The sequence below is a fragment of the Heteronotia binoei genome, chromosome 2 (genome assembly GCF_032191835.1).
Source record: "Heteronotia binoei isolate CCM8104 ecotype False Entrance Well chromosome 2, APGP_CSIRO_Hbin_v1, whole genome shotgun sequence".
In the NCBI taxonomy this organism is placed as follows: Eukaryota; Metazoa; Chordata; class Lepidosauria; order Squamata; family Gekkonidae; genus Heteronotia; species Heteronotia binoei.
In genome coordinates, this window is record NC_083224.1 from 158,700,920 (window position 1) to 158,724,713 (window position 23,794).

Genomic DNA, 23,794 nt, shown 5'->3' on the forward strand with positions numbered 1-23,794 from the left:
AACTGTTAACTACATGAGTTGAAAATTATTGTATTCAGGCTTGAGTGTTGTAATTTTAATGAAATGTTTCTTAAGCACTATGTTGATTCCTAAGGCACAACTACGTACCATGTTCATGAAAATCTGTTCTTATCTTACAACCCAATCACAACTCCATTAGGCTGAAATTTTGGATTTACACAGATTTTACATCCAAGCTCTTTCACTGAATGGATTTACAGATGAACAGAATACCAAATAAAACAATTAAAGATAAGAAAGTAGCATGGATTTTGCTGGTGACTCAAGAATCATCCCCCCTTGAGAATTTTATTTTCTTATTATGAATCTATTGCTTTTTAATTGTGCTTCTGTGTGGAGATGGTAATCAGATTTTTAGGACCTTTTCTGAGCATGCTCTACAGCTACATATTCTAGACAGTTCTGTGGGGGCGGGGGTGGGAGATGGAGTAAGCAAACCATGTTTGTTTCTGCAATAGTTCTTTGAAAACACAAACAGTTCTGGCAGTTTTGCACTTTCCAAACATTTGAATGGATTTTTTTAAATAAAAGGAATAAGAAATATATTATGAAGAGTGAGCTGTCACCTTTAAAAATAATAAAAAAAATGTTCAGATGCTGTTTCAGCCCTGTTTCTATAAGACTGTTCTTTTTAATAATAATATGACTGGAAAAAAATACTACTAAGTGGACAAAATCAGTGCTAACTTCTAATCAAATCTGAAAGACAAAAGCCTTGCCTTTTGGTTCTTACATCTACTCCCATGAAATCATATTCTCTTAAAAAGAGCATTCCCCCTCCTCCCTGCCCCACCGTTACATTCTTTTCCATCCACAAACAATTTCCGTTGGGACAAATGCCATGTGATATTATTGACAGTGACAACAAATTGTATAGCCTGGCGAACATCTGTTTCCGACTCCCTCCCTGATGTTGCAGGTTGGCTACTTAGGAGTGAGTGCGTCTTCACAAGCTGTCCAGTCACAAAGGAACTGGAAATTGCTGGTACGGAATGGACAGGCTTTATTATTGGAACACAGGAAACTTTATCACTCTGCTGGGAAGTTCCGTATCTTTTTAAAAAGATTGGAAGTTGGGGTTATGTTAGCACATATTACCCATTAGAATGTTGTTTCGAATGGAAAACCAAAAACAGCTTCTTGTTCTGTGTCCTTGATATGAAATCGTTTCACGTGATACGAAATCATTTCACGTGAGGCTGTCGCAATTTTGGGACAAAAAGCACAGTTGCAAATGATGTTTCTTAATTCTACATGTGTGAGTTGCGGTTGCTCAGTGGAGGCACTCTGCATATGCTCAGAGGTAGTGTCATTTCATAATTTGCTCTTTTAAAGAATGGTCCTGGCCCCCGACAGGAGGGAATGATGCCAGTTGAAAGGGAACAGGGGTTAAATGTAAAGGGACAACAAGACTAATGCTAAATAGCCCCCCCTTTTTTTTGCAGTTTTAAACCATTGACTTTGCACAAGCTCTCTGTGCCCTATATTACAGAAATATAATGAAGTCCACTGCAGTCCAGCTCACCAGTCTGATAGTGGCCAGCCCCAGACTGAAGATAGATGTTTCCATCACATCCAGTGACACCCCAGTAGGGTGATATTTCCTCTGTTTAGTGAACAGGCCTATTAAGGAATTTCCTTGGCAAGTGGACAACGTGGAAACATCCTTCATCCCCATAGAACTCATGAGCTAGCTAAAAACCATTTCCTATGCTATGGCAACAATATCTGCGTACGGTTAAACAAGACATTTCATACCATCCCCTACTTAGGCCACCGTATCTATTTCGGGACGTCTTCTTTTGTTCAACCTTTGCTAATAATAGTGACCTAGCTGAGATGATATTTATAGTCTTAAAAAGACTTGTTGCCTACTTTGCAGAACATTTTATTCATGTATATTTCCTGTGTTTATTGTTACCTTAAGTCTCTCTCTTGCTCTTTTTGTGGATGGGGAGAGGTAATTATTAAATGTACTTGATCCAAGGTTTTTATTTAGTAACATATTTTCAAAGAAACTTTTCCTTCCACAAGTAAGAGAGTCAGCTGGCGCTGCAAGGGATCGGCTCCCTCTTATGCAGCCTGGTCATTGGTTTGTTTTGCACAGAAGGCATCCTGACTGACTGTGGTTGGGGTTGCCCCCATAAAAGTGTGCCTACAGACCGCCAGACATTACAATGGCTACAAGTATAACCATAAACCAAACGCCTAGTTTGGTTCTAGGTCCGCAGCCAATGCACTGCAATGTGAAGCATCAGTTTTTAAAAATCTTTCCAGTTCTTTCCAGTTACCAGCAGTGATACTGAGACTATGCTGTGGTAATTCAAAACGGGTTCTAAGAACCACATTTGTACATCTTGCCAAACGTTTTCCCATATGACATTTAATTAAGCATACCTTCCTGTTGCTACACTACATTTCTTTGACAACTCTACTTGATTTGATTCCTTGCACTTAAAAATCATTAATGGCCCAAGCTTAGGCGAGGGAAGAAGATGGCTCAGAGTAACAGTGGCACCAATCCGCCATATTCCTTAGGGGTAACTTACCATTAGTCACACCGAGACAGCTTGCCTCATGTGGCTGATTTTTGGGATACCGCTCAAAGGCAGTAAATAATGAAGTGGTTATTATATATTTGATCTCATGGGAGTGTTTTGCCTCAGGGTCTCCAAATGTCATTTATCATTTGTACTTTTAACTTATAAGTAGGTTGCCTATAGACTGGCATGTAAGGCAACATAATGACAGTACAATGGTGAGGTGAGATCACTATGGATTGTAGGGGAGGAGAACCATTTCTGAAGCCTTGGTTTTGTTTAAAACTGCTTATAAACAGAAAATGAATGCAGCAGATAAAGTCTGCATTAGAAACATTCTTCCTGATGTGATCATTTTCTGTGCCATCTGTCTGTCTTTTTATCCAGTCAGCCAGAAAGCTCAGGGTGGCACATATAGCTTTCCCCTCTTCGTTTTATCCTCACAACAACCCTGTAAGGCAGGGGTGGCTAATGGTAGCTCTCCAGATGGTTTTTGCCTACAACTCCCATCAGCCCCAGCCAGCATGGCCAATGGCTGGGGCTGGTGGGAGTTGTAGGCAAAAAAACATCTGGAGAGCTACCATTGGCCACCCCTGCACAGTGTAAGGCACATTAGGCTGAGAGAGCATGAAAGTTCCAAAGTCACACAGCATAGTGTAGGACCTTGAACATGGGTTTCCCACAGTGCTGTCCTAAGAAAAGTTACACTCTTCTAAGCTCAATTGACTTAGAAGGATGTAATTTTGCTTAAGGTGAAAGCAGCACACTAAATACTAACACATGGTTCTCTGTTTTTGGTTGACAGGGTATTTTTAAATGAGTGGGGCAACATTCAAACTGGTAACCCCACCTACAGTCTGAAGCACTAAAGTCTATAGTCTCCCACCCTTTTCTTTCTCTTTTGCACGTATGGACTTACCCTGAAACACTTTCCCAAGACATGGGAAGAGTCTTACCACCCTGCTATTTTCCAGAAAGAAAATTCTGACACTGTGTGGATATCTCTCTTTACTGTTTAGGAGGGCAATAGAGATGAATGACTTCTCATGCAGTTACATGATTTGGTAAATTATAATCTGCATTCACCCAATGTGTATTCATGACGTTTGTGGGTGAAAGTGGAAGAGAGAGAGTTTTAAGTTAAGCATGAATTCTAGGCTGGTCGGGCCAATCTTTTGGACAAGTATCCAGGTCTGTGAATGAGCTAGTGCTACACTGGTGCACATGATGTTTTGTATGTGGTCTCTTTTCACTAATGACTCAATGGGTTTTTGCCTCTAGATGACCAGGAGAGAAGTGCAAGCACAATGTGGGAGAGGCAGCCAGGACTCTATGCTGTGTTCACTTCCACAGGCCCTCCCATTCCTGGGCAACACCTTTGCGGTATGTTTTCTGCAGTCTAGCTTTTGTCACTGTTATGTTCTGATGCACAGGCAAAGCAGAAGCACCTCTAAACTCCCAAACCCCACTTAAAGGCCTTTTGTTCTCTTATTACTTGTTATCTCTTGCTGCCCCTTGAGGCTATGCTGGATTGCCAGCAGCCCTGGAGAAAAATGTCCTGTCCCTTTAATGTGTTGAAATTGGCAGTTGGAGCTTTGCATGGCATGGAAGTAAATGGCATCACTTGGTAAATAGCAACATATTAAACCTGTTTAAAGTGGCAGGGCATTCCTTTTTTCCCCTCCAGGCAGCAGGCTGCCTTTCTTATGTCCATAGCTCCCTTCCAAAACTCTTCCATTGTTCTCTCTCCCCTGCTCAAAAGCTTCCTTTGAAACCTTTGACTTAACCTATGAATCATCATCCCTAACCACAAAATTCCATAAAAGTGAATGTGCTTGCATCCATCTCTTCTTACCCTTGCCTCTTCCTATACCAGTCCTCCTGCATTCTCTGCTGTCAAATTTTCAGATTGTAATTTCCTTGGGAGGACAGAAAACTCTCATTTTGACATGCTGAACAAATACATGAACAAATACATGTAATGTTCACCGTATATCCAGATTACAGTGTTTTAACTGCCAGCCTAGAGCCAGCCTAGGATCAGGCTAGGATCTGGGAGCCCCAAATTGCAATTCCCCCCCTCCCACCATGGCAGCTTGGCAGGTGACTTTTAGCCCGTCACACACCCTCAGCCTAACCTACCCCATGTAGCTGTTTGAAGGATAAAATGGAGGAGAGGAGAATGACATAAGCCACTTTGGATCTTCTTTGGAGAGGATGGTAACATATAAATGGAATAAGTAGATTAATAAATAAAAATTATACAAAATGAGAGGGGCAAAGAGATCCATGTTTGGTAATCTAAGCATTTTCCCTTATAAAGGAAAGGAAAGGTCCCCTGTGCAAGCACCAGTCGTTTCTGACTTTGGGGTGATGTTGTTTTCACAACGTTTTCACAGCAGACTTTTTTTTTTTACGGGGTGGTTTGCCATTGCCTTTCCCAGTCTTTTACGCTTTCCCCCCAGCAAGCTGGGTACTCATTTTACCAACGTCGGAATGATGGAAGGCTGAGTCAACCTTGGGCCGGCTACCTGAATCCAGCTTTCGACGGAATCAAACTCAGGTCATGAGCAGAGAGTTCAGACCACAGTACTGCAGTACTGCTGCTTTACCACTCTGTGCCATGGGGCCGCTGTAGAAAAAGGGGTCCCTTATAAAAAGTCCCCCCAAAATAGGTACAAGCCTGTTTGGTCAGCATTTTAGTTATTCCATACTGAACCAAACAGACTTGGAGATTGGCTCATATCTGAACATCACAGTCAAATATGACAAGTTTGACTGTTGAACACCTTCATCATAAAATTGGCAACATCCCTAGTTCAAATCTACACCATGCAGATCCAAGAAAGAAGCTGAGTGAAACATTTGCCTAGAATGACCTATAGAATAGAGCCCCCTAACACTGCTCTTCATGAGATATCATTTTACTATGTTTCCTTGTCGCTCTTTCCCTGGTGGAGAAGGACAGTCTGCTCTCTAGCTCTCTCTAGATATGGCCATGTAATGACCCCAGGAAGGGAACACTCCGACGTAGTGGAAAGTGACTCACTAATTTCCCTTCCATCTGGAACAATATCAGGTTCCAAAAGAACACTGGTCCTAAGGGGAGCAGTTCAAGGTCTTGAACTCCAGCAGGAGAAGGAAGGGGATTTCAACTCAAATGGCTATCAGGAACCGCACATATTGCCTATTTGGGGCTAGAAGACCTGCCGGGAGATTAAGAGACAAAACTTCTGTTGTCCCAGAAGAAATGTTGAATCCAAGATCTTCTGTTTGCTTTCTGAAGAAGAAAGGGGAATAAAAAGAAGTAACAAATTCCTGAAAATCCTCCCTAGGTATTAATGTGGGTGGCCAGAATATACCCTCTGGAGATTACATTCTTACAGTGTAGAGAGCAGACAGCCTGGTGCAGAGATTTCACTGGCCAAGAAGACTTAGTGGGAGGTGCTGTCCACACTATATCTCAGGTGACAACACTTCTCTGAGGCAATCTTTGTTGAGTGCACTCAAAACTGTGGCAAAACTGTCCAGCAAGCATGGGGTCTTTCCTTTCTTTGCTACTTTGAGAGTAAACACAGAGTCTGTGGAGACAACCAAAACCGCTCTAAAATAAGCTTTCTTACCCTAGGATAGAGTAGCCATTTGTATCACCTTGCCAGAAAGGTTTTACCACAGATTATGTTCAGACAAGTGACAAAATGGCATTCTGTTATGATGCAGAGACTATCAATAAAGTATAATGTGCTTTTAGAAACCATGGTAACATCCTCTTTGTGCTCCTAAAAAGTACGCAACACTCATCAGCATGCATTTTTGAGGTATATAATATATACTTCCATTTATTATATATGAGAGGTGTCTTTTTATTAGAATTCTCAAATAACAATATTGTAGCTGATCAATCGTCTTTTAACTGATTCATCGAATAATGAAGTACATTTAGCTAAATTTGCCTTGTACCAAAACTTTCATACAGGTCCCCATTGAGATACTGAAGAAAATATAATTTAACTTAAGACTTAATAAACAAAGTGACTATATATTGTGAGATTTTACTATTTGCTTTCTTATTTCTAACATTACAATAGCACACCAAAACCAAAAATAGCCTCAAAAGTAAGCAAGGGTGCCTTTTACTTGCTACCGCACCAATTTAAATATGTTCTGATGGATTAAAATAAGTGCACCATCAATTAACTATCTGCAGCTTTGGTTAGTTAATGTGCCATTTAATGTGCCAGTGAAAGGTTGTAGCCTTACTTTTTATTGACAAAAATAGAAACTTCATGGAGAATGAACATTTATAGTAAAATGTTAATAAATTTCTTATATTTTCAAGGAATTGTATCCTTAATGTAGATATAGAGAACTATAAAACACATGCATGCTAAGAGACTCTCCTGTTATACAGCGAAAGTAAAGAGAATGTAAAACAATTTAGGCAAGTGGACAATGCAGAGCAGAGATGGAAGAGAACAGACAATGATCTTGTGAGATTTGCAAGAGCCAACTTTTTCACATATCACACATGTTGAGATCGACTTACTTTGAGGAAAAGCTGACACAAGTACACTGAGTGCCCCCTCCATCTATGTACTGTTTCAGGAAGTCTACGTATGTAGGAAAAGCACATGCATAGACTTTTTCTAACATTCTCAATTATAAGAGCCCATTTCATTGGTTACAATTTGGCATCCCTTCCTTTTGTACAAGGAGAGCACACTATGCATGATTGTCTCAATAGATGTGGTCATTATTAGGTGTGAACAGTGAAACAAGCATGTTTTTCAGTTTTCGTACACATCAGCAGAAGACCAGATTACATGTGTGGTAAAATGGGGTAAATTGGTAGTTGCCCCACAAATTAAGCTCTGTGTACATATTACACTGAATGGGGTGGGGGGGATAGAGTTTTGCAATGGTACCACTTTAAACTGGAGGGAGGTCTTATTTTTGAATACTCCCCATGTAAAAAAAACCCCAAACCAGAAACCTGTATGTAGTAATTTAGCATATGAAAGAAGTTATACTGTATCCCTCTTCCCTGATATGCTGCTACATGATATGTACAGAAATTCGTTGTGCATTCAGAATTATAGTCTCCCACTCATAGTCTGCAGTGGTACAATCCAGAATGAATCCACACCAATTTACCACTTCAGTCTCTGTACAATGTACAACAACTTTGGGGAATTCTATGACAATCAGGGGAAGCCTGTTTGAATATGCCTATTGGTGATAAATAACAATGTACTAAATTATCCATATTACTTATGTGTCGACTGTCTGCTTATGCTTAAATGTGTGTTCACAATTTAGACAAAAAGGCCTTATCCTACACTCCTCCCCACAAACGGTGGATCCTTCTGCTGGTGCAAACAGCCTTGCCCTGGTGGTAGAGACATGTTCTATCTATGGAAGTCTCCTAGTAACAGAAGACAGCTCTGCTGTTACAGAACAATTCTCAGGATTCCACTCAACACCTTTTCCTTCATTTCTCATTAATGCTCACAGCTTCACTGTCCTCTTCCTTCACCTTGACATACCCTACAGATGGAATCCAAGCATTATTTATCTGGGCCCAGTGCAAACTGTGGACCTTCTCCCCCCGTATAATCCCATCCTCCCCAGGCAAGTTTATGAATCATGAAATGACATTTTCCATCTTATTTCTGAAATGAAATGAATAGTTGATACCATGGCAATAGGCTCTCAGACTCGGGCAGGTTCTCCAGGACTACCACGACTCACTAAGTCATACCCATTTCCATCTTCACTCATCTGCTCGTGGTAATGTTTTGGAACAGAAAACTTCTGTTTCTGTTGGTTGGACCTGCTCATGGCAATGTTTTGGAACAGAAGACTTTGAGGATCAAAAGAGCTCTAAAGGTCACTTGATCTGGGACAGGATATTTTGTACCTAAGAAGTCTGACAGATATTTGTCCACCCTTTCAAAGAAAGCTTCCAAGGAAGGGCATTTTACAGCTCAAGGCAGTCTCTTCCATTGATGACTGACTCTTACAGGGCTTGTTTTCCCCCTAATGCTTGAGAGCATCTGCCTTCCTGGTATTTAAACCTATTGTTCCTTGCCCTATCATGAGAGAAACTAGGAAAAACACAGCTCTATTTTCCTTTCTTCTTTCTAGCATCCTTTAAAGCTGTCATCACAGTCCACAGCCCATGTTATGCTTCTCTACAGGCTAGAAATATCCAGTTCCTGCAGGTTTTCCTCACACGATTCCCCACCCCTGAGCTATGGTCACAGAATACTTAGCTTGGGCAACCTTGCCCTAACTGGTCAAGAAGTCAAGGCCAGTTGCTGATTTTTGCAGGGTCTTCAGAGGCCTTCTTTCCCAGCACCATCCAAAGTTTTCAGGAAATTAACTCTAGGTCTCTTGGTGCATAACCATTTTTTTTAAAAAAAACCCCAGTAACTCATATGTCACAGATACAGTCTCTTCCCTTGAGAAGCCAAAGGCATCTTACTGAAGACCCCTTGGAATTTAAGCCAATGATTCAAACCAAAATAAGAAAATTTCAGAACAGCCCAAATCCAGAGTCAGATACATGCATTTGGGCAGCCTGTGACATGTATAAACATTCTGGTGATGATAACTGACATTTGACTGAAGAATGATGAGTGACTATAAACCATGTTTGATAAAGTTATAGCCTATAATTTCTTACTTCCAAACTAGATCGTTTTACTGTCACACAACTTAAAACAATAATAGAACGTACCTTAAGTTCTCTGAAGAAAATGCTACTCCTGGCCCACTCGACAATCGAGAAGAGGGTTTGGTCAGCCATTTTGCACATAAGCCCAAAGGTATTGAGCTTTTCGTGTTTGCTTCTGTTTGCTTGCTCTTGCTGCAAGTATGCCATGATCTTAGCCTGGACCTGTGGCTCGTCTGGCTCACACTTCAAGAGTTCCAATATCAGGTGAGGAATACTTGCTGGCGAGCTTGTCTGATGATAACCATCCATGTATGAGTAGCCCATTATCGACTCTGGGGAGCTAGTGTAAGGGTCAGGGTACTCAGACTTAATAGCACGGCTTGGAAAGTGGCCGTAGGTCTGGTACCCTTGTAGGCTACCATGTGGTGGCATTGTCATGCTAATTGGAGAGGTTACAAAGGGACTTCTGTCATAGTCTGTGGGAGGCAAGGCTGTATGGTTCAGAGGTAGGCCTTTGGAGGCAGAGTGGATATTCTGGATTGCAGAGGATATTGTTAGGTCAGTGGGCATCGCCTGAATCACCTGAGTCATGGCTTCCAACTTGAGTCCATTTGCTCGGATGAGGGCTTTCTTTTGCTGCTTTAGTGCCCGGTCCCGCTTGTACATTGGTCCAAATTTGTTTCGACCCCCACGCATTCGGTCAGCTCTTACTGCTGTGGAAAGTGGAAGGAGGAAATGGTAGGTGTTCAGTTACAAATCTGAAGCAAGTCTCAACTGAGTTATGGGCTTTCAAGATAAGTAAGAAGCAGAGGTGACTTGCTATTGCCATCCTTTGCAAAGTCTTTCTTGGCTGTCTCCCATCCAAGTATCACCCCTGCTGCTTCCAAGATCTGATTAGGTGGGACTATACCATATCATTCCACATCCCACTTGAAATTAGGAATATAGATGAATTTTAAGCTGTAATCACTTTAAGGCTAATTGTGCTCTTGCTTATTGTGCTCTTTAAAGCACATCTTGGGGAGCTTTATGAATAATAATAAATAGGAAATCACCCTATTTATTCATTTGATCAAAATATATTCAATGTTCCAAAAGGAAGGGGGGGGGCGGGAATCCAATAGAAATGGTCTGGTCCAGGTTAAGAGCTCTCATTGGTTTCAACATTAAACATACCAGATTCTTCCCTAGAAATCAATGGGACTAAAAAGTGTTTAACTTCAGTGGGCTTGTGCCTGTCCGTTGGATATCAAAATGTTGTTGATCTTTATCCCATTATGGAACTCAGCCAACTGGATGGATGCCATTGAGAGGCACTCCTAAGTTTTTAAACCTTTTGTCACGTATGTGGGACTGAAGCTCACATTGCGAGAAAAAAATAACAGCTGTGGTGCAAGCAGCTCCCCTTTTGTTTATTTCAGTCACAACTAGAGCTTGGGTTCCTCTCTCCCCGCCCCCCCCCTCCCCAGTTTCTGGAGATATTTTCCCAGGTTTAGTTGTCCATGTTGAAAGGGCCTGTGTTTTCCTATCACTTATACCAGCAATGAATGGATCTGGCAACTTGCTGATGCTGTTCAGCTTGGAACAGCACTAGGATTAGAGAGAAGTCAAGCAAACCCACCCCAACAGCTGTCTTGGGGGGGGGGCTGTAGTGGTAAACTCTATCACACAGCACCGTTGTCTCCACCGCATAGTTTGAATGGAGCAGCCAGTGGGTCTCACCAAGCCTGCCCTCCCCAGTGGCAATTAGATAGCAAGAAGGGTCTTTGACAGCTTGATGACACGCTGAGATGGCTGGGGGTTAGTTCCCTAAGCTTTTTATCTTTAGGATTAGCGTGCCATTAAAAATGTATTAGGAGTGCTAGGTACACAGAGGACCATATATTATCATAAAGACGTTAACAATTAATGATTTTGGCCTAAACTCTAATTTATGGACTAGAATTTAAGACCATGTATCACAATCAAGGAAACATGCACATAAATGTCACAGGCATTTACTATTATGAGAGCATGCATTTCTTCCCGTTCTGCTGATAACAAAAGGGAAGTCAGGTTATGTGACAACACCATAAGGGGAGTAAGATAGGAGGGTTTTTTTTTTAAAGATTGTTTAAATATACCAATTATGCCCCATTGCAGGGAACTAAAAACATGAGGTGGAAGATTTATTAATTTAACTCAGTGATATACCACTTGTTTGTTTCGAACTATTGCTGTGTTCTCTGTCCTGAAACACCACTTGTCAATTTCTGATCACTGTACTTCTGGGAAATCGGACACCTTGGCCCTGCCATTCAGTAAAATTTGTCGTATGTACATGTATTTGCACTTTCCAGGGATATTAGAGTGAAGTTTGCAAACACTACGCCTCCAGAGATTCACATGCAATGCTTTTTCAGCTTCTGAATCTCATCCCTTGTAAAAACAATTCTGCAGGCTCCTCCAGACCAGCACTTGAATGGCTTTGTACATGCATGGTACTTTGTTCATGGATTCCAGATATTGGCATCTATCCCTTTCTAAAATCATCAGCATTCCAAAGAACCAACTATATTCACAAGGATGAACTTGTCTTTTTTTTTTTTTTTAACATGGCATTCCATAGATAGAAGGGGGGGAAAGTCAACTTACCAATAAGATGCAGAGGCAATCAAATTGGTATATTTGCATGTAAATAGACTACCAGCTCATATAACAGTGCACTGAGAGTAGTAGTAGGTCTTCTCTCTTCATGCTAATACCAGAGCATTTGCAGTGGAGAATAAGCAGATGGGAGAGAATAGTTTTCTTTCTTTCTCTGTTTCCTGATTTCCCCTTCAAATCCCCCCCCCCCCCCGGCTAATTTCAACAGTGCTAGAGCAGAATAGGTTTACATGGAAAGACATGCTCACCCTTTTCTCCTGCCCACCAAACCTTTCCTGCAACTTTCCTGCATTCACATTGCCTTAGGAAACCCAGGCTTGTTTTGATTATTTCTACTTCCACCCTGATATAGCTGGTAGTATATAGTCTTTGGTGCTTCTGTCCATGGACTTCAGCAGAGCATTCTAAATACGGCTACATTACCCAAACACTGATATCTTTTTGAGACATAAGAAGCAAAGTGTGAGATAGCTTACTATCTGATACTAATGCATGCACACACCACCATTCAACATTAGAAACAGATACACTTCAGACCTTTTTTTCATCCTATTTTGCAGGAACAATCAAGAACTTAATAGCCTCAGTAATTAACAACTGTAGCTACAGCTGTTTGAAAGAAGACCTCACTAACCAATCAACTAAAGCTTTAGTTTATACATTTTCTCATTAAAGCTTGCAGACTTTTAGGGGGGGAAATCTTTCTCTTACTAAAATGCAATGATTTGTGCCTAATCCACTTTTAAAATCTGCAAAACAAGAAGTAATTTAAAAAGCTAAAAGTGCAGATTCTACTTTTGAATTCAACCTTAGAATCTGCCATAAAATAAATCCAGCCTCAAGCACTTAATGTATGGAGGCAGGGAAATCTTGATGATTGATCAAGAGAGAGAACCAAGTGCCTCTGGACAGTATAGCAGGATGCAAAAAAAATATGGTTTACAAGATAGGATAACATTAAAAAAAACTAGCATTACATTTACTGATTTTCTCTTTGGGGCCATTGTATAGCTTATAAAATGCTTTCAGATTTTTAAACAGCAGGATCCTTTGTCACAGGTTTTTCAATTATTTTTAATGATGTTCCTGATTTTTTTGTGTTGAACCAACTTTTGCTTCCCACTGAAATGGACATCTATTCATATATTATAATGGATATTTCTATGAATAACAGAATGCTAGTACAATACGAAGCACGCTTATCCTTCATTGATGACTCTAGCCAAATGGCCATTGAACACTGGTACAACCTGATGTGTCTCTCCTCCATCCTCATCCTTTGTGCTGGCTTAGAACCCTCTCAGTCCAGTGAATTACTATAATACAGGAAACTGCACTAGACAGTATAGTTTAGGGAAATCTAACATTATTATAATACAGTGGATTCTTTAGAATATACTAAATAGTATAGTAAACAGTATAGTAAAATTTAAAATACGATATCATCTAAACTATATTAAAATCTAAAATCCACTCCAGATTTTTACAGTTTTTCTTACATGTGATTTCTGAGATGTACAGGAGGGTGGGGGAGAGACTTGCAGTCCCTCTCTGTTAAATGCCAGTCATACTTTCAGTGATGCTTTAGTTAATTATAAGCCTAGTTGCACAATCGTGCTGTGCAGGGGACTCCATTGATAACTAAGTATGGCCCAATGTCCATGGGAGAAATATTCAATATGCTAGACCTCTAATGCTGTGTTTTGCAATTAATGCTTTGAGAAGCAACTTGTTGGTTGCTGGAGTGATCAACACTTTCCTAAATAATTTATTACTAGTTATCCCTTGATTTAATTCTGCTCTTGTATAGAATCAATTGCATTTGTTCAGGTATTGTTAGCTTGTGAGTTCTAAGATCTGCTGAGGGATACATTTAAACGGCCCTCCAAAAACAATAGTAGCCAACACATTTTGAATGAAAGTTGTATGGCATGGAACCATGATCACCAATGTTTATGGCAAACCATATGGACCTTAATAAACAGATATATCAATATAACTTCATATAACCTTGGTACAAAGGCCATAATTGCAACCATTTAATAACAAGTTATTCATAATGATGCATTTTCTGAATGTGCAAGAGCGAGTGCATGCCTTACCTTCCAGCTTCATCCCAACACTTAGACATTTCTGAAATCGACAATATGGGCAACGCTTTCTCTGGGTTTTATCAATCTGGCAGCTTTGATTTTCTATGCACGTGTACCTTTTGTTGTTCTGGACTGTTCGTTTAAAAAAACCCTGTGGAAGATATGCATCACATTTACCTGTTTTGCTCTGATGGCTGGTTCCAGTATTTTATTTCGGATGTGGAAAACCTGTGCCAACCCCACTTCCCTACATTCCTTGTGCCAATCGAGCACTTACAGAATGGTCAGCTTGATTTCAGATTTCTTCATGCAGTTCCTTAGAGGAAACCACTAGGCCACAGGGAAAAAGTTTGCTGGTGCTAGTCTGCATTGGTATTGATTTATGTCAAAACGCTCAGCCAGATGTCCTTATTACATCCTGAGTAATCAGAATGTAACCATCTATGAATGGACCTTTGGGGGAGGGGAGTGTCAATTCTATAACATTTTAAAAGTCAATGATTTGTTAAAAATGACATTTTGAATGATTTGGCGAAGAACTGAAAAAAAGGATCTTTTACAAGATATAGAAGAGTTGTCATGTACACCCACCTGTCTGGTGAGACTTAAGTCTTTAGTCCTCAATCAGAATTGAAATATTTATTTATCATGGCTTGTCTTCAGTCCACTAGTTGCCTACCTTTTTTGTTCTGCTTTCCCTAAATTTTCTCTTGCCCTCCCATTTAAACATAGACTGTAAGTTCCTTGGGCAGGCACCTCTTTTTTGCTTATATTTCTTTGTAAAGCATGTAAACAGATGGCACAGTGCAAGCTATTACTATAATAACAACACTAAAAATCATGCCCTGTATCAGAACAGATATATTTTCAAGTGTCTCTATGGTGCACATAGAAACATCAAGACCCTTTGGGAGCAAGTCATTGAACTGCATGGTAGATTCTTCAAAGTATGTAGGGACAGGCTGTTATTATATAATTAATCCTCCCCACATAGTCCTAAATTCCTATGTTTGTGAGTAAAAATGCTTTAAACTATATTGCTTTGGTGTAAAGATCTATGCAGTCTGTTTTGCAAACTGTCAATTTCAAAATTGCTATAGTATTCGCAAAGGCTATTACTTTACACACCCTTTTACCATTTTATAGTTATTTTATTTCAGACTAAAAGAGATGCCTTCCTTCAATAGCTGTTTATAAGAGATGAACCAATAATTCTGAGCCCCCAAAGCCTTCAGGTTAAAATAAAACACATGTGCAAATATATTCCTCATAGTGATATATGATTTTTGGTTTTTTTTTTAAAACGTTTAATTGATTTCCACTTGATTGTCTTCCAAATGAATAGTGACATAAAATACTTTGCAGGGGGTGTGGGGAGTGGAAGCTCACAACTGAAATTTACATTTTCATCCTGAAAGATGAAAATCTGAAACAGTTGCCTTCCATACTGTAGCGCTGAAATTTATCAGGAACATGATACAGGAACAATAATACTCAATGTATATAAATCAACTAAAATCAATATTGAGGACAGCTGGGAATGAAAGCCCCTTTAACAACTACATCACTTCACGACAACCAAATATTTAAAGGCAGTAAATATAGCCACCCTATCTACAGAACACCCCAGTGAGTTTGATTGGTTAAAAGAAAGACATTTTGCTCCTCTTTGAACAACGTGTGCCTTCCCAGAAGGAACTCCAAGCATCCTGACACTATTCCAACTCCTTAAAAAGAGTCAAAAATATACATGCAGAGCATTTTCCCTTTTGTAGTTTAGTTGTGTATTTTAGATCCCCCCCCTTCAATAAAAGAAATGGTACAAAACCTTGCAGCTTTCACAGGTAAGGAGTCCATAGTGATACCCAGAGACTTTATCTCCACATACTGGACACAATTCCTCAAGATCTTCATCATAGGAGTAATTCACCATTTTAAACTGAGACACTGCAGAAGTAGAACAAATAACATGCTTTGAGAATTTATCCAAACTGTTCAAACATCACCAGGGTTTCATCATTTGAACAGGGAAATTATTATAACTTTTGGATGATCTTTAAATGCTCAGAGTGAATTTTTTTTCCTAAAATCAACAGCTACAACAACTAGATTTTTTTTTAAAAAAAAACAATTAACAACTAACCCAATATATAACTTTTCCATGTTCATCTTAAGAAATGTAAGCAAGTCAGCACTCTAAAAATAATGCACTCAGGTTGCTTTACTTAAAAAAAATAATTCAACAATTTCTTTTACCAATTATTAGATGCCCAACTCAACCCTATCCATGTCCAAGAAAGCCCCATTGAAGTTCAATGGAACAATCGTACATAAACGTGCCCAGGGCTGCAGCCTTAGATCCCCCAAATTAGTAATCAAAAACAAATGTCCTTTGAAAATGTAAGTTGCTCTTTGCAGTTTGGAAAAGCAAAGACGCCTTGCTCAAGTGGGAAAGTTAACTTTTGTGTCAGTTTCCAAATCTCTATTTTAGAACCGCTGCTTTCCTATATTTACCTAACCTTCATTTCAGACCTATAAAATCAGCTGCCGAGTTGGAAACTAGATGTCTTCAGTTTAAAAAAACAACAACCCGAGACTTTAAACTCAGTCTATTCTTCTGCTCGCTTGCTTGTTCCTGATACCCTAAGAGTAAGTTCAAAACACTGCAAGAGTTTGCAGAGCTGGATTTTTTTTTAAGCCCTGACAGATAAAATAACCGCTAAAAACCGCGGCAAAAACTTCACCCTGCCCTCCTTTTTGCTTTGTTTCCCGATGGCAAAGTCAGGACTTCTCCGGAATCTCTCTTGGCTCCAATCAAATGAACGACTAACCCAAACAGAAAAGCCCTGCGCGATAGGGCGAAGGTCTCACCAAGCGAACCCGTTTCCTGGAGGGAAGAGGAACCGCTGCCCCAGCCAGCTCAGGCAGGGGAAGACAAGGAAAAGAAAAGAAAGATGCCTACGACATAAACAGGAAGATCTGTTGCTCTGAGATTCCCCCAAGGCAACCTTAAGGCGAAAAGCAGCTGATCTCTTGCTGGGAACTCTCGCTTATGGGAAGAGAACGCCAGCTTCTACGGACAAGGCGGAGAAAGCGCGGGGCTGGGGCCGGAGGGCGAGGGCGGGGGCAGGGGCCGGGAGGCTGCAAAGGTGGGCAGAGGGAGAGGTGGGGCAGAGAGGAGGTCTCCCCCTCCGAGAAGAGCCCAGTCAGCAGATCGTCTTCAAAAGAGAGAGGGGGGAAAAGTTAGGACATCTTCGGAACGGCCTCAGCTGCATGTTGCTTTCCACTCCTTCGCCGCCAACTCAGTGCCCACCAGAGAATCGTTACCAAGAAACTGTTTCAAGAAACGCCAGGAACTGTCTAAGGATGGGATGGGAGGGGGGCAGGAGACAGAAGGCGCGGGAAGCGAATTGAAACAAAAGTGAAACAACTTTATATATAAGAAAGATCTTAGGGTCTTTCTTGCCATTTCTTGTCCTCCAGGTCTCCGCCAGAAGTTGGTGGGCTGCCGGAGAGAGCAGCGGGAGAGTAAAAGTATGAAGGGCAGGAGTTTCGAGAGGGGCAAAAGCCACAACAACTTTCCCTTGCGAGGAGGCTTGGCCAACGTTGTGGAGAGTAGAGGAAGCTCCCCCGAGCAGCGTCTCCTTCTGGGCCAGACAAGCCCCAGAAGGGCTGAGGTGACCTTGCTGCCCAGGAGTCCTGCAGGAGGTCCCCATGGGTGGCTCTCGGCAAGGCCCAGGTCTCCGGCCATGCGGGGTCTCTCTCCCAAGGCATCCCCGCCCGCCCGCTTCTGAGGCTCAGCCCAACCCACAACACTCCCCCGAGAGGCTGCAAGTTGCAAAAGGGAGGCGACGAAAACTACTCCCGTTTTTCTTCGTAGAGATGAATTGGGAAAGTGGGGGTCTCTAGACCCACACACCGATGTTGGGAACAACGTTCCCTCTAAGCTGAGTTCGTGTGAGCTAGCTCACAGTGTTTTTTAGCCTCCTGCGCACCCATTTTTTTTTTTTTGCCTCAGCTCAGGAAGGATGGCCCCAGAGCACACTAATTTATGGAGGAGCCAAATTGCTGGCTCACAACATTAATGCCAGTAGCTCACGAGGTAGAAGACCCCGCAGCTTAGCGGGAGCATTACTTGGGAACTCTGTCCCTCCCTCCTCCTCCCAGCTCCAGAGAGTTTACCGGATTCCCCCAAACTATTTATTAAACTAAAACTCCAGCATCTTCCATTGCCAGGAAAGGCGCAGAAGGCAACATTCCTTCGCACTCTATCAGAGAACTGCTTCACACTCCTTCAGAAATTCCTTGACACTCTTTCAGCTCTCTACCTCTGAAACTTTCTCGGCCACTCAGGCTCTCCCCACCGGAACACAGCCCTCTCTCCCTTTAGCTCGGGAACTGACGGATCTGGGCCTTACTGCGCCTGTTAGAAGTGAAAAGGGAGCTCCCCCAGCTCAGCCCCACAAGGAAGGACGACCTAACCAAGGGGACCACTCAGACCAGGCGGGTTTCCCTGGCTCTGCCTTGACCTGCCCTCATCCGGGACGAGGCGCTGGCGTTCCTGACCGGAGCACCGAGCAGGCAAAGAAGAGTTCCTCGGAAGTTCCCCTCCTCACAGCATCTCCAGCTGGCCAGGCTCTCGGTGGAGAAAAGGACTCCCCCCCCCCGCCCCCCGTTTTCGCTCCGGGTCCCGCTTAAACTGCGCGCTTTGGGCTGAGAGCGTGGCAGGGCAATCCTAAAGAGAGTCGCTCCCTTCTAGGTGCACTGGCTGGAAGGGCTTCGCTCTGCTCAGGGCTGCCTTCGCGGAGGTGCTTCCAGATCCAGCTCTGCGGCCAAGCTGCGCTGGGCTGGGGCGGCCACCGGTGCTCTCTCTGGCCTCTCCAGCACCCAAGGCGAGAGGAGAGTCCCACGGTCTCCGGGACCCCCAGTCCCGCCCGGCGTTGAGGGGCGCTCTGCCTGACTGCGCCGCCAGCAGCTGACGCAGTTTGTCCGTCGGAACCAGCCAGGCCCTGATCTGAAGAATGACTCTCAAGGTGAGCACTTGTTCGGAGCCTCGGCAGTCCTCAAGGCCGCTCACAGAAAAGCCCTGGGGTGGGGGGAGAGGGCGCTGAATATTTTCCGGGAGGGAGTTGAAACCTCCAGCTGTCTAGCCGAGCGCCTGTCCTCGTTAGTTGGTTTGCTAAAGTGGCTCCTAAACCCGCCGTCTTGGGGTTTCTCTGAGCATTCCTCGGATAAGAACAGCCCCTGACACCTAAGCACCCCGGGGCGTGCGGAAAGGGTTTGCTGCCATGGGGCAGAAGAAGCCCGCTCCTTCGCCAGAGATCCCCCCCTCCCCATTCTTCTTTGACCCCTACAGACAAAAGCGGAGACCCACGGGAGGAGAACAAGCCCGCCTTAAGAAACGGGCCAGACGGCTGGGACAAACTCGCCGCCTTCCTTGTTCCGCGACACACACAAACACACACACGCACACACAAACACTCCCCCCCCCGCCCGAAATCCAGCCACTCGGCTTGGTAGTTGTGCAGCAATTAGCCTCCCTCCCCCCCCCCCCCCTAGCCCGACCGACAGTGTCGCGAAGGAGACTGAAAAGAAGCTCCAAGTTCTCAAAACTTCTCCAAGCGCTCCGGGCGGCTCCCGCTGGTCCGCTCCGGAACCTTCACTGGTCGCGCCGGGCGCTGGGAACCACCTCCCACGCAGCACTACGAGAGGATAGAGAGCCCGGGCACGGCGGGTGCTGCTGTTGCCCCCGAGCCCAGGATCATCGGGGCAATATTGGAAGGGGGGGGGTGGAGCATGGATCGCAGGACGCGCTGCCCACTTCGCAGCAGGTTCCGGCTGGAAAAGCGGTCAAGACGCTGGGTGGATGAGAAGGAGACCGCTCGCCCCCCCTCCCCCCCCAGCCATTGCTGTTGGGATCTGCGCTTGAGATCTGAGGAGATTCTTGGGGACTGCTGGGCAAGGGGAGAGCCCGGGGTCAGCTTCCAGGCTGGCCGTCTGTTCAGTGGCGGGAGGGAGGATTCGCACCTCCTCTGGCTCCCGCGCCCTTTGCAGGGTCTCGTCTCCGGCTGGAGCGTGGAGCCCTCTGTCCTGCAGCCTGCCCAGCAGAAGGGCTCAGCGCAACTAGTGGCCGCTCCTGCCCGGCCTTCGAGTCATCCTCTACCCCGGGAGCGGAGGAGTCAGAAGTTCCAGACCGGCCCGGAGAGGGGATCGGCCGAGCCCTGCCTTCCGACGGCTGAGTCCCACCAGCGCTCGCCTCATTCAGCGCCAAACAAACCACCGCGCAGGAAAGAATGAATGAATCTCCCCCCCCCCCCCCCCGCCGCCGCTTTCCCTCCCTCTCTCTCAAGCCGGGGACTTGATCAATTCCACCAACCCGTTGTTATCCTCTCGGGGAAGGCACTAAGAGGCTTCCGGGCGGGCTGCCCGCAGTTCCTCTGGCCTTCTGCCTCCTCTCCCTCTCCCTCAGCCCCAGCACCGAGCGCGGCAACAATCTGGTGGTTTCTTTTAGTTGGGTCAACTTCTATGGCTGTTGGGTCCCATTCTCTACAAAGTGCGATTTGAGGAGGGGGGCGGGGAGAGCTTTGGACTCGTGCTCTGCCGGATGAAGATGCTGGTGTTCCTCTGAAGCTGGCACCCCCGCCCCCCTCCACCATAACGGGTCGAACATTTCAGACCTGGCCAAGACATGGACATTACACACACACACCCCTCCCGCATATGCAACACGCTGGTTCCCTCGCAACGCCCAAGTTCCCACTCCCGCTCTTGCACTTGGACCGTTCAGGTGCGTTTCAACTTCTGCCGAAGAGTCGCCTTGGAACTCCCCCACCCCAAATGGTCCCCCGCACGGCAGCTCGGGGCCCTCTCCGCTGGAGGAGAGCAGTCCTGCCCTTCAGAGCCATAGTCGTGCCCGGCCACTTCCCCCCGCCCTGACTCCCAAGGAAGCCCGTGCCGGCTGGGGCCTGTGCCTTAGGCAACCCGTCCGCTGGGGAAGGGAATCCCCGGCATGGGCTCGTCCAACACCCCCCCCCCCCATCCCCGAAAGCGGCGGAGCTCTTGCAAGCGCCCAGCCCGGAAGGCAGCCCCAGAGGGGCTGGGAGGGGACTGCCGGGAGCCCGCCCGCTTGCCCGACCCGCCCGGGGAGAGGTAGCTGGCCACCGCTCGCCTCCCGCCCGCCCTTCCCGGCCGGCGCCTACCTTGCATGTTTTCCGGCCTCTGCCCCCGTTCCCCATTCGCTCGGGGGACTCCCAGGGCTTCGGTCTCCACTTTGGGCAGCATGACAAGGCGGCCGCAGCCGGGCCGGGCCGGGCGGGTGGGCGGGCTGCGCTGCTCTGCGCTCCGGTCCTTGCAGCCGCCGCAGATCAGCACCTGGCAGCGGCAGGGCGAGGGAGTTGAAGCGGGCGGCGCAGGGGGCGTGCTCGGCAGCGCCTGCTCTCGGCCAACCTCCGCGCCCCTGGCCCCGGCTCGCCGACGGACTCTGCGGCGCGGAAGGCTCGCCTCGGCCACCCCCGGGGAGGAGGAGCTTCTGGCCACGCCGAGCGCCCCGAGCGCCCAGCCGGGAAGGGAGCGCTCTCCCCGCCTGCTGCTGCTGCGGCTGCTGCGAGGGCCGTCCGGTCCTAGCCCGGCTCAACCTGCCGCTGCCCCCCCCCCCCCCCCGCGAGGCTGGAGGAGAGTTGCGAACTTCCAAGGCTCCCGGCTCCGGGGTCGCTCTGGTTCTGATGGAGCGTCCACTGGCGCCAAGGAAGAGGCGCTTCCCAGCTGAGGAGGGAGAAGGAGGGGCTGGGGGCTGCCGGTGTAAAGGGGGGGGGGAGGAAAAGAGGGGGGGCTGATACTGCCTTGTCAGCCAATGAGGAAGAAGCCCAATCAGAGCTTCGTGCCTCCTCCTATCCGCCCCCCCCCCACCCCGCGCCGGTTGTTAAACCCGCCTGACGTCCATTCTCTTGGCTAGGTGAAGGATCCAAAGGGTGTGTGTGTGTGTGTGGGGGGGGGCGCCTGGCTCTTTCTCGGGGGGAGGCGGTGAAGTACAAGTAAACAAAGTGCCTCCCCCGCCCTCGTTTGAATAAGACAGAAAGGTTGGCCCGCATCCCCAAGAAGTATCGCTTAAAGCTCTACACCGCGGGGTTGTTTTACCAAGAAGTAAAACGATTTCTCCCAGAGTTGCTAACTTGATTGGCCACAACGGCCCTGGCTTCCGAGTAGCGACGGCCACAGGAACAAACAACTTTAAAAGAGGATTGGAGAGATTCACGGAGATAAGTCTATCAGAAGCTACTAGCCATGGTGACTGCCGGGAACCTCCAGATTCGGAATCCCAGAGCCCGGAGGTAACCTCAGGGGAAGGCCTCCGCCTCTATGCTCTGTTGTTGGCCCTCCAGAGGAACTGGCCGGCCACCGTGTGAGACAGGAGGCTGGATTAGATGGACCACTACCCAATCCAGGAGGACTCTTACGTTTTTATGAGTAAATGCACCACTGCAGTCCTATGCGCAATCTGCATGGAAGTCCATGGTGCGAACTGGTACTCCAAGGACCATAAAGTGCGCAAAGGATGTCCCCAAACTGACATTCTGCACTAGAATCACAGAATCATAGAAAGCAACTCTATTAATCTATGATTGTTATTCTAGTGTAGAAAATCAGTTTGGGGGAGAGGGCAGAACCAGGATTAAAGGTCGAGTGCAGAAGTGGCCGGAGAGACCGCCTGGAGCCCTCTTCGAGAGAGGTCTGGGGTCAAAACAATTTACCCCGCGGTAAAAGGAACACTCAGGATGGCGCGAGTGCCACGCACGGCCTTCTCTCTTTCACTCCACAAAGCGGCGCGTGCTAGCGCCAGCGCGCGCCCCTTCCCCAGCCTCTTCCGGACGCCAGCTTCTCTGCACGTGGCAGTTCTCGACCTCGGAGGAGCGCCTGGCCCAAAGGCGGCATGTTTGTAAACAATTTTCATGCTCCTTCTTTCTCCTTTAAAAAAAAAAAAAACTATCTCACGAATCAGATCCAGGAAACCTGAAAGGAAGCGGCCCGCGTGAACCCCCTATTCGGGTTTCCTGCAATTCTAGCAAAACTACATACATTGCACATTTTTTTAAAAAAAGAACAGGGCAATATCCAGCCAAAGATGAAGCACGTTCGAACCTTGTGCTTAATTTTAGAGGGATCGCGCCCTCCCCAACAACCCCTCCAGACAGGTCCATGGGACCTCCTGACGTCACTAGTTTCTCTGGCACAGCTGGAAGGAGGCAAGTCCAGAGCCCCGCCATGGCTGCAGCCTCTAAAGTCCAGTGGCCTGGAATATGAGATTCCTAGATGATCTCCATTCGCTCTCGTCTCTGACAAAGGCAGCTTGGACTCTAGAGAGCTCTGGCTGGTCTCTAAGGTGCTGCTGAACTGGAACCTCAAAGTTCTAGGGCAGACCAACCCTTGCTCTGAAAAGAAGACTACGACAGCAAGTATTTTCCTCTCGCCTGTTCTTCACCTTGGGGGGAAAATGATTTTTATTTTTTAAAAAACGTGGACCAATTTCTGCCTCCACAGAAAGACCTGATGCATCATAGCCCGCTACTAAATTAATTTACAGGGCTGCAGTCCCCCCCTCTTCCCATTTAACTGCCCTGTAGAGGACTTCTCCTAATCACTGATTATAGCAGGAGGAAACATCTCGTATCACGAATAGAGGTACTGATAAAGAGCGTGGCTGGGGGATTTAGGCTTGGCCATCTACGGCTAGTTTATGGAAGTCAGTCAGTCCAGTGTATGGAAGTCTCAGGCCACCTCCCTGGAAAGCTTTTGACAGCTGCAGTTCCCTCCCTCTCTCC

General features: G+C 45.7%; 1 protein-coding gene across 2 annotated transcripts in view; it reads right to left on the reverse strand.

Moving 5' to 3' along the window:
• The window catches only part of NR5A2 (nuclear receptor subfamily 5 group A member 2), a 183,835-nt gene that overhangs the window by 148,579 nt on the left and 11,462 nt on the right, over positions 1–23,794 (reverse strand). The window contains exons 1-4 of one of the 2 annotated variants that reach the window (XM_060232347.1): positions 21,179–21,275; positions 15,808–15,926; positions 13,989–14,130; positions 9,304–9,953 (exon numbers count right to left, since the gene is read on the reverse strand). In XM_060232347.1, the coding sequence (XP_060088330.1) occupies positions 9,304–9,953; positions 13,989–14,130; positions 15,808–15,926; positions 21,179–21,260 (993 nt within the window). In that variant the 5' untranslated portion in view covers positions 21,261–21,275. Of the gene's footprint in view, positions 1–9,303; positions 9,954–13,988; positions 14,131–15,807; positions 15,927–21,178; positions 21,276–23,794 lie in introns of those variants that run through there. The other variant, XM_060232348.1, reaches the window with a different exon arrangement.